The 13,172-nt window shown below is 49.5% G+C and overlaps 1 protein-coding gene across 4 annotated transcripts in view; it reads right to left on the bottom strand.

Annotated features, from left to right (window-relative positions):
- Window positions 1–3,898: 3,898 nt before the first annotated feature.
- FLNB (filamin B) overlaps window positions 3,899–13,172 on the bottom strand; it is an 89,525-nt gene continuing 80,251 nt past the window's right edge. For 3 of the 4 annotated variants that reach the window (XM_065845560.2, XM_065845561.2, XM_071812917.1), the window contains 7 exons: window positions 12,894–13,031; window positions 12,687–12,802; window positions 10,910–11,042; window positions 9,681–9,857; window positions 7,390–7,608; window positions 6,262–6,465; window positions 3,899–5,607 (listed from right to left, as the gene is read on the bottom strand). In XM_065845560.2, the coding sequence (XP_065701632.1) occupies window positions 5,420–5,607; window positions 6,262–6,465; window positions 7,390–7,608; window positions 9,681–9,857; window positions 10,910–11,042; window positions 12,687–12,802; window positions 12,894–13,031 (1,175 nt within the window). In that variant the 3' untranslated portion in view covers window positions 3,899–5,419. The remainder of the gene's footprint in view (window positions 5,608–6,261; window positions 6,466–7,389; window positions 7,609–9,680; window positions 9,858–10,909; window positions 11,043–12,686; window positions 12,803–12,893; window positions 13,032–13,172) is intronic. The other variant, XM_065845562.2, reaches the window with a different exon arrangement.

Here is a 13,172-nt window from a genome sequence, read left to right as displayed (position 1 = left end):
TAGCAGCATCAAAGGCAGAAACATCAAAGAGCCCACCCGCGTGGGACCATCGAAACCAGCCATGGGTCCCAGCCTGGCTGTGGGGTGGCAGCGCAGTGCCCCAGGCTGGACTTGGCCACTGGCTGACGGACCATCCGCTATGGAAAAGGACCGAGAGCAGCACAGCGCTCCCACCCCACCCAGGGGACCTTGATTCCCATGTCCCCGCAACACAGTGGTCAGTGGGGCCTGGGGGGCTTTTCTCTGCCGAGCAAGCCAAGGGGGTGGACAGCAGAAGGTGAAGACAGCGCTCATCGTTTTCCTGCCTTTAGTCATAAAGAAAACAATTTGAAAAGTCTTCCCCCCCCCCGCTTATGTGTCACTAAAAGTGTTTCCGCAACCGCTGTCACCCCCTGCCCAGGATGAGCGATTTGTCCCTTTGCAGGGCTCTGGTTGCCCCGAGAGGCGCCGCCGGAGCAGCCTTGAGTGTGACTGGGGCACCCTCTGGTGGCATCGCAGAAATCCCAGTGTCATCACCAGAAATCCCAGCATCCTGGGGGGGGTCCCGCGGTGTTCACACCCAGATGCTACAGCACAGCCGGCAAACCCGGCTGGGGCACAGGAACACGAGTTCACCCCCAGCTGGAGCTCACGGATCCGCATCCCTGAACGTGTCTCTATACAGAACTTCTCTGTCGCTGCTGAGAGCTCGTCCGCAGCTGACACCAAAGTGCCTCTGGTCTTACTGTGCTTGTAAATGAGATTTGGAGCAAAAAGATAGCACAAGGTTTGGCTCCTGGCCTGTTTATTCATTGCCTGCAGTCATTTAATCAGGAAACATGCTGAGATAACCTTTCCCATCCATCCCACTTACAGGTGCTGGCAGGTTATGGGCCATATCATAGAATCACAGAACAGTTTGGGTTGAAGGGACCCTCAAATCTCCCCCAGTGCCCCCCCTGCCATGACAGGGACATCTTCACCAGCTCAGGTTGCTCAGAGCCCCGTCCAGCCTGGCCTGGGATGTCTCCAGGGATGGTTCATCCACCACCTCTCTGCCCAACCTGGGCCAGGCTCTCACCACCCTCAGGGCCAACAATTTCTTCCTCATGTCCACCCATTCAGGGGACTCCTCGGTGTCCCTTGTCACACCTGCACCAAGAGTGGCCGGTTTGGTCCAGCAGCGATCACAGACTCTGCGTCTGCCCTTCAGTGCTTTGTACCCCGCTCTGGGAGGGATGTGACACCGCTTGGGGACCGGTGCCACCAGTCCCCCCGCTGCGCCCACCTGTGGTAGATGCTGCCGAACCCCTTCTCCAGCACCAAAGAAAACAGCAGTTTAGACTGGGGTGTTCCTGCAACCCCCAGGCCGGGTTTAGCCCACGTTCCTTTCCACCATCCCAAGGGTTGAGCAGCGCACGCTCTCCACTATCACCTGGTATAAAGCCATGAACACCCTTTCTGCACACTCCAGTTTTCCAACCGGTGTGGAAAACAAGGTTAAATACTTAATGTGGCATTTTAAATAGATATTGGTATTTGCAGGGTATTTTCTGTTAGTTAGGAGAGACAGATCTATGGGAATTAACTCCCATATTGGCAAAGGAACCAGAAACCTTCCCCGAAAAGCTCTGCGGATGCTGCTGTTCGAGCTGTGAACGCTTTCTGTGCAGGAAAAACACCTGAGCCCCGATATTTTCACTGAAGCCAGATGCAAAATCCAACCCCCCTCACCCCCAAAATACCCCATTAGGACATCATCGTCAGAAAGACACCCCCTCCCCAGCAAGGGCAGCTCCTGCGGGGGCGGGAAGGACGCGCAGGCACCCAGGAAAGAGCTGTCAAACACCCCTTCTTTTTTAAATCACATACATTACCCTTTTATTCACGGTATATAAAGAACGTGCTTTAAATCCTGGTCAAATTCATAGCGACATGAGCTATAAATCCAGCCTGATTTAGTGATGGCGTGTTTTTTTCTAAGTGTGCAATATAAATTAACAACTACGAGAATTAACTGCGAAAGGCTGAGAAATTCTGAGAAGCCATTTAAAAGCGTTTTCTCAGGAGGCCTTGGGCAAACAGCCCCGAGGAGGCAGCGCTGGCAGCCGGGCTGTGTGAACAACCTCCTGCCAGAGGGACCTGCTAATCACAGTCACCGAGTGTCAGGGGTTGGAGGGACCTCAAAGCTCACCCAGTGCAATCCCCCCATGGAGCAGGAACACCCAGCTGAGGTTCCACAGGAAGGGGTCCAGGCGGGTTTGAATGTCTGCAGAGAAGGAGACTCCACAACCTCCCTGGGCAGCCTGGGCCAGGCTCTGCCACCCTCACCCCCAACAAGTTTCTTCTCAAATTCAAGCAGAACCTCTTGTGTTGCAGTTTGAACCCATTGCCCCTTGTCCTACCATTGGTTGTGACCAAGAGCCTGGCTCCATCCTCCTGACACTCACCCTTCAGGAGGGGGAGAAAAGAAGGGAGAGAAAAGGGGGAATTGTCACTTTCCACAGACGATCATAGGGAAAGCTCATTACAGGCTTCACATAACCTGACCAAAACCAGAGTCCAGAAAAATTAAGCATACTGGATAATCTTCACTGTGTTAAAGATATCTATGTAGTATAAATACACTTAAAAGAAACCAAACATTCATTTAAAATTTGAAATGAAGTAAAGATTTAACAATATTAAAATAATATCTATCTATATTTAATAATATTTAATAATAATAATAAATGTGATATATCTATCTTTAACTTATCAATCACTTACACGGATACTGGAAGGGGCAAGAGGCGTCCCAGCGGTGTGGGGCTCTCAGGTTTACTCAACCCAACAGCTGTATCCAGGTTTTTGTGCCCTGTCTTGTTTAAAAACATTAAATAGAAGGCTCAGGCTCACATAGCACAAAGCTAATGAAACACAGTTACCTATAAAAAGGAAATAATCTGATAGACCTGGGGCAGCAAAGTCCTTGGCAGCTGCTGCGTCTCAGGTTTCACTGGAGCTTCCAGAGGGAGCCGTGTTTGGGAAAACATCTGGTTTCCATGGCCGGGAACCACCTTCTGCAAACAACCCCGGAGCCCCGAGGAGCCACAATGGCCCCAGTGTCACTGCCCAGGGTCAGAGATGGGAAAACCAGCACAGCCGTGTCACGGAATCGTGGAACCGTTTGGGTGGGAAGGGACCACAAAAGACCACCTAGTCCAACCTTCCCATGATGGGCAAGGACACCTTCCACCAGCCCCCTCCGTGAATTCTGCCCTGTACTTTGACATCAGTTAACAACTCAGCGCAGGGAATTTCACAGAGTAATTGTATTTTAATTCAGGAAAGCATTGCTATCGTTTTTTATTTCTCCTGCATCCTTCTACCAGTCAGAACTCAGCATGAACACCTCACTAATACGTTGAACTTTCCATTTAGCTATAGCTTTATTCAGCATAAGGGGAGCAGCAACCAACCATTGGAGCTTAAAGAACATTTTTAAAATAACTTGTTCTGAAATTTAGTTTTATTTTCAGGGAATACTGTTTAATTTGTTTCTAGGAGAGAATAAGCCTTTGCATTAAAACACCATATTTCCATGGTTGGTGGTGGTTTTGGTTTTGGTTTCCCCTGCCATATGCTTTGGATAACCACATTTTCTTGGCGTTTTGGCTTACAGGCGAGGGTGTTTTCTCTAACATAAGTGTATTTATGCTTCCTGAGCCGATAGAACACACACGCACCAGGTCCCATTCACACTCGGCCACCGGCACCCAGTGCGGTTGTGCCACAGCCAAACCTTTGCCAGGCATTTTGGTTTAGGAAGAAAGGTTCAAGAAAAGCTTTTCATGGCTACCACGCTCCGGGGTCATTCGTTCTGCGTGCTGTAGTTTCAGCCTGAGCTTTACTGACTACATATGAAAAGAATCCGGTGTTGTTTTTAACATGCACATTTTAATGAAGCAAACATTTCTATTTAATAAGTTATAAGATACAATTTTACAATCCTGCATTTTATTTCCAGTTTATTTCGTTTTTACTTCCTAGTTTACAATGTAGTGAGCATTTCACATTAAGGCACGAAAAAAAAAAGCACAGTAAAAAATAAATCCCAACCTTCCTCTATTTCCCCAGTGAGGGTGCTGGAGGGTGATGCAGCCACACGGAACTACCGACTGTAAGCGTCAACTTCTCCCTAGGGACAGTGACATTTCAACAGGTTTCCAACAAATCCTACCTTCTCCTAATCGCAGAGTTAAAGCTCATTGGAGAGTTTAGTAAAGCCCCCGCAGCTGAGGCAATTCAGATCCACACTGGCGAAGGAGCACGGAGTAACCCAGGACACACAGACAAGGTGTGATGGAAGTCTGACCCTCAACAGAAACGCCTTTTGCAGCACAAAGAGGATTTCGGGAGACAGGAGCGCACTCCAGGCGCATCCGTGGACTGAGATAATGCACCAACTCGCACCAAACGTGGGTTTGTTGGTTTATATTGCTCTTGTTGGTAGATTTGCACACCCGCCCTAAACCCAACCACGGACGGGAGGCCCCATCCCCAGGTTGGTTTTGCACCATCTCACCTGCTTGAATTTTGGGTCACGCAGGTGGGAGCGACACCTGGCTCGCCAAGTTTAGGGGCTTTATTGAACCAGCCAAACCTGGGGTTGTTCATAAAAATCAATCACAGAGTTACCTGCAAAGTTACAGAAACGTCACCGGAATCCCAAGCTAATTAAAAACCGCACTGCGAGCACCATGGCCACAAAGCTACCTGTCTAGACTTACAAAGCGTTAACACAGAAAGGCTGAAAGCTTCCAGGAAGTCGTTTTCAGTCTGCTTTGGGTTTGCTATAAAAGAGAAACGTTTCCTAAATGTAAACCATTAGCAAAGCACTTTCAAAAACATTTCAAATTTGAGTGGTAAAGCCACTTTTAGTAGCTTTTCATAATGTTAAGTGTTAAAATTGATCAAGTATACAAAGGCACCTATTATAGTACCAGTTTTACCTCATTTCTTTACAGAAAAGAATTTGAACTGGGGACAGCCCAAGTCATATTCCATAACTAAAACGTAAAGTCTCCAGTCAAATAAAATCAGTAGTTAAGATACCCAATTACAAAGACAAATTCCAGTTTTCAATTAACATCTAAAGTCTTTAACATCCGCGCGGGAAATTAGTGTCTAGTTATCCACATGATTCTCCAAACGTTAACAGTGACCCGGAGAGTACTGCAAAGGTACAATCTGAGGAGGACGTTAAATAGATCGACATTAGGTTGGTAAGTAGGATAGAAGTGAAATGCTTGTAAAAAACAACGTTACAGAGTTTATTTCTGACTGTATTGAAATGTGAGCCGTGTGTATCTAGAAACTGCATTTTGCGACAGGACTGCACCCAGAACAACCCAACGTCAACCGCAAACGCGAACGTGGACTCTGACGCTGGGCGGGTTTAAGGGACGGTGACGTGGAAGGGGCTCCCGGGGATGTGCTCGTCCCCCCATTTCACCGCCAGCACGTAGTCACCCCTTTCCTTGACCACATACGTGACGTTGTACTGGTGGCTGCCCAAGTGCTTGATGGACACCTCTTCGCACGGTATTGTGGGTCCGTGGACGCCAACTAACAACATATTGGAACCTACAGCGAAATAGCAGACTGTTAGCATCGCTAAGTGTAAATCAACGAGCAGAGCTGTATTGTAATATATTAACTCCGTATCACAAGGATTTTGTTATTTGAATCCATGGAGTGCTAGTCTGAAAACAAAACAAAACACACCTTCACCTTCAACCTCACAGAGGCAAAGGGTTTATTGGTGCATTCGCCAGCCCCGGCAGGCCGGAGCACAGGAGACCAACGCTGCTGCTGCAAGCGAGCACGCATTGCCTTGCAGGGACTTCGTTAGAAGTTAATAGCAGACTAACGAACACTGCTGGCCTGTCATCCGCCCACCGCAGAGCTCCAGCGATGCCGACCGGCACCCCGGGCTCACTGGAACCCCGGGAGTTGATGCCACAACACCACGAGGGCGGCTTCAGCTCAGCAACCTGTTTGTTCTCCTGCCATAACCCCGCGGCTTCTTCCAGCTGCACCTGGCTCAGATGTAATAAAACCACTTGGCAGAGGAACTGGCACCCTTACAGGATCAATTTGGTGAACACCATGTAGCATTTAGGGATTTTCTTTAAAACCAGAAGCTCAAGCTCTGAAATTCAACTTTGCAGATTGGTTTAGTGCAAAAAGAACTCTGGGTAAACCACCCTGGCGCCCAGCTGGTTCCCGCACCCATACCTGCTTTGCTGCAGTCCACGGAGAAGGAGCTTTTCTGACCCACAAAAGCCTTTGAGAGTCCTGCTCCCCGGGAAACCACTTTGCTGGCATCCGAGGTGGATTTGGGGATGGCGCTGTAGCAAGTTTCAGTCGACGACCTCGTCACCGACTCTACCAGGATGGAAGAGGTTTCGTTGGCGCTGCCTGGGCTCACCAGTCGCTGTCCTGGAAACGGAAAAGACGCCTGACATTCAGAGTCACCCCGTCTCAAAGGTATTTACAAGGCGGTTTTGAACCCCTCCCAATGACTAGCATGCATTCTGCATCCAAAACGCGTTTTCGGAGAGGAGCAATTCCCCGCTTCAGTTTTTAAGCCGACACCTTCCAGCAACGCTGGTGGCAATCCCATCCCAGAGCCCTTGAGTGGTTTGGAGGACCACAGGAACTTCAGGATTCATTAAGCAAAGCTGGCTGCTTAAAGAAGAGTTAATTGTGCTCCAACCACCAAATGCCCCAAACGACTCAAGTTGGCAGAAAAGCAGGTGCAGTTTTGCAATAACCCGTTCCGAAAGCAGAGCGTCCCAGCCCCGGGAGTGCAGGCCCTGCCGTCCGCCCCCAAGAACACCCGGGTACCAGGAGAGGGTCACTAGCTCAGGGCAGCAGGAGAGATGAACCCCAGCCTGTGCTTAAACACAGCGCCGGAGAGAGAGAGAGCTTCCTAAACCAGCCTGCCCTGCACCTAAAAGCCTCCCAGACATCACTGACCTTTGCTTAGGTGGCAGCTGCACCCAAATGAGTCCAAGAGGGGCATCGATTATGCTGCCTGAAGGCTTTGCGAGGGGAAAAGTGGGACAATAAGTCATACTTGCCCACGGCCGAGGCAACAACCCTAGTGCTAGGTCAGGGTTTCTTAATAACATTCCCCGTGAAGCTGTTTCGCAGCCCTGCGCTGAGCCAAGCTCCGTCACTAACGCTCCTGTGGCCTCTCCCGAGATCCCTCATCTGGGCTTTGAAGGTGATGGGGAGAAACGTTTGGCTTCTCATGTTTTTGGGTATCTAAACCTGCACGCTGCATTATCTCAGCAGGACATATTTGCTGAATGACACAAACTACTTCAGGCACACAGTAAATACCGGTTAGCTTTTTACCTGTAACCTTTGCCTTGAAGGGGCTGCCCACTATGTGGTTAGGTCCACCATATTTAACTCCAATTAAATAGTTGCCTGGAGCCATGGGTGTGTACATGACTTTGTAACCTTCTGGAGTTTCCTGGCAGTCCATTTTCACCTTTGATGGCCCTTCAATTGTAACAGAGAGGGTACCTGGACCAGCCTTGGTCGTGTTAATGAAAAACTCCGACTGCAATCCTAGAAAGATGTAGCACAGTAAGACACACTCTTCCTCACACAAGCAGCCTCAGATATTAAACAGGAACAGGTAATTCGGTGCAAGACAAGGCTGGACACAGGGAGGGACAATGCACAACCCCCCAGCATCCTTACACGGACCAGGGGCTCTGCACCCCGCAATGTCCCCACCGACACCCCGGCTCCCTCCTCCGCTCACATCGCTGTGCGGGTCATGAGAACCCTTCGAGACCAAAGTGGGAATAATTCAGCATCAAAAAACTGGCTTAGGGAGAAAACCCTTAGAACAAGAGCTTTCCTGCTGGATGTCACAGCCCGCGCCAGCGCAGCCTCCGCTCCAGCCTCTCACTGCCAGGGTGTAAATCAGCAGCAAAGAGCCCACAAAAAAGCAGAAGGAACGAGGGGCAGGAGATCTCTTGGAAGAGATGGGTGTTTGAACTGCTCGGCAATGGAAACAAAAGCTTGTTTAATTGCAGCATCTGGTTAACATAGCCGAATTACTGCTGCTAGTGCTAAGCCAATGACACCATGCCAGCAACACAAGGGGAAAAAAAAATGAAGCAAATAATTTACTGTCAAACTCTGGCTTCAAATATTTATGATCTTTGGGCTGTTGTATCAGATACTTCTGAGGAAGAATAAAGTGCTTGAGCTCAATCAAAACCAGGACGGTTATGGGAAAGTTTCCTACAGCCGCGACTGAGCCGTGCGAGCGCGGTGGGTGCTAAACCAGGGAGAAGTTCCCAGCCTCTCCACACAAGAGGCTGAGTGTGGCAATGCTGAAGGACCCATCTGGGCAGGGATTGCACCCCCTCCCAGCACCGTGCCAGCGAACCTCGCCGGCAGACGCGCTGCACAGCGCACCCAGCATCACCACGCTGAACTTCAACAGTCTGTTTAGACTAAAAACAACCCCAAGCGCCTTTATAGACAGAGAAAAACCCCCCTGTCCCTTACGCATCAGTGGCGAGTATCAACGAGTGCTTTTGTTTCCACCTATTAAAGCAGCACAGGCTGTAATATCCTTATTTTATATAGTGTAGCCACATGCTTCCAAAACCAACTGCTTGGTTTCTCTAGAACAGCAGAAGCTTTGAATGAGTAACTGCAGTATTTTTTTTCCAAGGAAGGGGAAAAAAAGTACAGGTATAAAATGGAACCCACACAAGACAGCAGTAGATAGAATAAAGGCAAATAGCTATTGCTTTGTGTACCAAAAAACAGAAAAACAATCGGTTTTACTCTGCTATTCCCCTGTGTGTGTGGCCCGAGAAAGCACACAATTAAATAACTCCAAGTGCATATCCTGGAATGTTTTCATATTTTCTTACAAAGGCCATAAATCATATAAATGAAAAAAAAAACCAAAAAACCGCAAACCCTACATTCTGGAGTTGAGAACTATCAGATGGGGCAACCACAGCAGATAACCAGGTGTCACATTTCCAAGAAGCATCGGCGTTCCCGCTGCATCGGAGGCACGTTCAGCACACTAGGAACCGAACCACCCCCCACTCCCTCCGGTTTACACGGCATTTTACGTTCAACCTGGAATTCCTTACGTTCAACCTGGAATTCCTTACGTTCAACCTGGAATTCCTTAGAGGTGCAAGCACCGAAGAAAAGGGAACTGGGTGCACACCCTTGCACCCATTTAATTAACAGGGGGATGCAAGTTACGACTCCTTCAACCACACAACCAACTGCCTCCATTCACAAAAGCCTCCGGGTGTTAGAGACTTCATGTTCACCCGTGGGAGGGAGCCGGAGCATCTCCGGAGCTCCCAGGACCACCGGCGTGGAGCTGAGCTACCGGCAGAGCCCCAGCACCACCGCCCCACGCTACAAACCCGCTCCAGTCCTGCTCTACAGAGGCTTTCAGTGCGCCGGGGCTCAGCACAGCCTGCAGACTCACTAATTGATGGTTGTAAGACTTGAGGAGCGTGCGAGAAAGCAAAAATTAGTTGGCAGAGAATGGGGGGTTAGTTCAGCTGCCTTAGCGTGGGAAGTCGTGTAAAAATACACCCAGAGCCAAGGCGCGCAGGGCGGCGCGGGAGCTCGAGCAGGGTTACCCGTGGTGCCGCTCTCCAGGCCGGAGCCGTAGGCCGTGACCAGCGCGGGGTTGCCGGCCTGGCCGGGCTCGCCGACGCGCACGCGGAAGGGGCTGCCCACCACATGGCTGCCGTTGAACTTCACGTCGATCGAGTGGACCCCGTTCTCGTGGGGGATGAACCGCACGGCGTATTTGTCTGCAAGAAAGAAGCGGCTTAGCTGGTGTATCAGAACGATAAAACAGCAATTCAACCCAACGCGGGGCTGGTTGGCAGCCCTAGCAAGGCTTCTGTAACGTTTCAACTCATTTTGGTCCCAGCTTAAGCAAACTCAGCGTCAGGGAATCCACGGACCCACCGTAGTCCCCCTACACAAGCTGCTAAATTCATAGGAAAACACCTTATTTATCACAGGATGTGTCACGGGTTGCGTTTTCACCTCGCCTACCGGACCTGATCTCAATTGTCATTTAGTCTGCAGGGTGGGTTTTAGGGTGGTTTTCCTCACACGCACCCAACGTGAGAACTCAGTCCCAGCCCAGCCTGTCGGCAGCCGAGGGGGCAGCGCAGAGAAGAAAAGCAGCTGGTAGGAACAAGCCCGATCTCACCAGCGGGCCGAGCACGCTGCTCCACACCACAGACACTGCGCCTTGACTTAATAAAGTATGCCAGCAATTTGCTGATATTTAGCATTTCTGATGGCACCTTAACCCAGAGGAGGGACTGATCTTCAACAGCTGCTGTCTGCCCATAGTACAGATCAGAACTCCTTTAGACTCGAGTGAAACAGAAAAGCTCGTTGCCGAAACAGGTGCTGAGCTTTCTGTAGTGTTTGCTTATATTCAGCTTCTTTGACATTTGGTATGAAGGAGTGAGTGAGAGTTAAAAATAAACCATTACTCAAAGATGGTAGCATAGCTTTGAAAAATAAACAACTTCCCCATTTAAATTCAACAACCACGTCATATTTCATTTTTGACTAACGTCACTGTACCTCCATGGGCAAGCCAAGACTGAAATCTCTGTATCCTACATAGGGCTCAGTTATTTCACGGGCTACCGAGGAAAAGCGTGGATGTAAACCCAACCCAATAACTCTTGATGCCAAGAAGTCACTGCTCTCCAAGCAAGGTGATGTCCCTCGGATACACTGGTCGCAAGCCAAAGGGACTAAACCCCCTTGCTATGGGGCAGCGAGCGCATTGTGGAGTTCCCTCGGTTTGCTGTGACCGAGGTCAAGCCATGCTCACCTGGCTCCAGCTCGGACACGTGGCATTCTTCTACCGCTCCGGAGGGGCTGTGCACTTTAGCATCGATCTTGCCCTTTGCCCCGTTCAGCCTTATAGCAAAGGATGCCGGCTGATTAACTTTTAATCCAGACTCCTGAGAACGCAACAGTCAGATCATCAAATTTAAACTCCTCATTTCAGACAGCACAAGGTTTGTGGCAGGGAAATAACCACTTCGGCTTTTTGTTTTTTAAAAAGATTTCAACAAAAGGTCTAAAGTCGCAACTTGCCTTAATTTCAAACGAGATGCTCTCTCCCTCCGAGGGAGCGGGCGATTTAGGAGTCGCCACATTGGCCAGGCTGATTTTTCCCATGGCAATAGACAGTTTTGGAATCCAGGTGATTGCCAAATCAGGCAGAGGCAGGTTTACAAGATCAGCGACCTGTTATCACTGAGGTCAGCCCCCCAGTATTCAGACACGTGATTTAAAGCATGTTTAAGCTACAGCCCCATTTCCAGTCTGGTTCATTCATTCATTCATTCCAGATTCATCCAGGGGAAAAGCCCCCGATAACGCAGTTGTGTGAAAGAGCAATGCGCCTGTCTACATTTGCCACAAGAGGCTACATTTAGAACGTCACCACAAGACGTCTTAGCACGAGGAAATCATTTAAAACACAAACCCAGATGCTGCCGCGCTGCCGGGCCATCGGGAGAAGGCGAGGCAGCTCGGCAGCCACGTGGCACCGGCCCTACGCTGAACATACCTTACCTGATTTCATTTTCAATTAAATCCTGAAGAGGGAAATAAATGCAACTGAGTAGAACTGAGGTACAACGTATAAAGCGAGACCCTGATGCGGGTTTAGCGGAGGCTGATGCTGCACACTGCGCTCCGTTACCGAATACTCAGCTTTATCTGCCTCTCCAGAACTTAATCGAAGCAAGTATTCCTGTCAAAGAGTCTTTAAATGAAACACAAGAGAAACATCAATACCACAGCGACTCATTTACGCCCTTGTAACTCCTGGTTAGAAGAGATGCTATCAGATCAGGCTGTCGCGGTTCATTTACACAGCCAAGGTGGAGGAGCCCTGCAGCCCAGGCAAACTCCTGGGGACCACGGCTGGGACACCTCCAGAAATAAAGCCTCAACTGAACTACTAATTGCTTATCACCACTCGATGAGGACTGAGGTACAGTATAATTAGAGATTCTCAGTCTCATGTCCAAGTTTCTGGCTTTGGAGGTTTAAGTCAGGCCTTTAATGTTACTTGTACTTTAATACACGTAACCGCACACACACAAAATAATATGGTGAGGTTAACAGATGAGCCCAGACCAACTACAAAGCTGGGATTCACTCAGACTTGCTGCCATTTATGAACAATCCGAGGCGTGGCTTTGTGGTTTTGTGGCATGAGCCGGAGCAAATCTGCGCTCTGACCTCACGGCAGGGCCCCCTCCATCCGCCCACGTCAAGTTTCAGCTCCTCAGCATTATTTCCAGAGCCGCCTCCTTATTCTTAATTCCCAGGCGTTACCACCTGCAATACACTCGGGTGAGCCTTCTGCCTTCAAGGTCTGGTTACCCAGAGCTGGACCAGCTCTCCTGGCCAAGTTACCAAGGGGCCAGCTGCCAAAAACCTCTCTCTGGCTGCAAGCTGAGCTTGAGAACAAGAACCAACCAGGGCAAGGCTAATCTCATCACTAAGATGAGACAACCACTTTGGTCTCAGAGAACAAGGACGAAATCAGTCTGCGTGGCAAGCTGTGGAGATGTTTCCTTATGTCTCACCTGAAGGCTAGTGACAGTGAGCCTGCGAGCATCGTCGGAGGGGGCGATGACGGGAACCAGGTAGGGGCTTTCAGGAATGTGCTCATCATTGAACTTTATGGACACTTCATAGTTGCCTGGGGGGGAAAAAAGAAGCAGTGAGCGTCCTTAGTATCTTTGAAAGTCGCATTCAGTGTTATTTCAGTACAATTCAGTGTTGGGACGTACCTGGCTCTTGAACTATGTATGATACACCACAAGATCCATCCTTATGGTCCTCAAAGGCAATTTCTGCTTTACTTGGGCCTTCTACAGCAATGGACAGGCCTCCGGCTCCAGCTTCCCGTGTCCATATACTGAACTCGGCTGTTGAAGCACAGGAAAGCGCACACAAGTGTAAGTTTGCTGTCGCTGGGTTTCAGCTTCTTCCTAACAGACCATGCAGTATCCCATACTTATGGGTATGAGGAATTGTTCCTCGCCCCTTCCATCAGCCTTGAGTGAGCG

The sequence above is a fragment of the Patagioenas fasciata genome, chromosome 10 (assembly GCF_037038585.1).
Source record: "Patagioenas fasciata isolate bPatFas1 chromosome 10, bPatFas1.hap1, whole genome shotgun sequence".
NCBI lineage: Eukaryota > Metazoa > Chordata > Aves > Columbiformes > Columbidae > Patagioenas > Patagioenas fasciata.
Note: the sequence above shows the minus strand (reverse complement) of the source record. Positions and strands in the feature narration are given on the sequence as shown.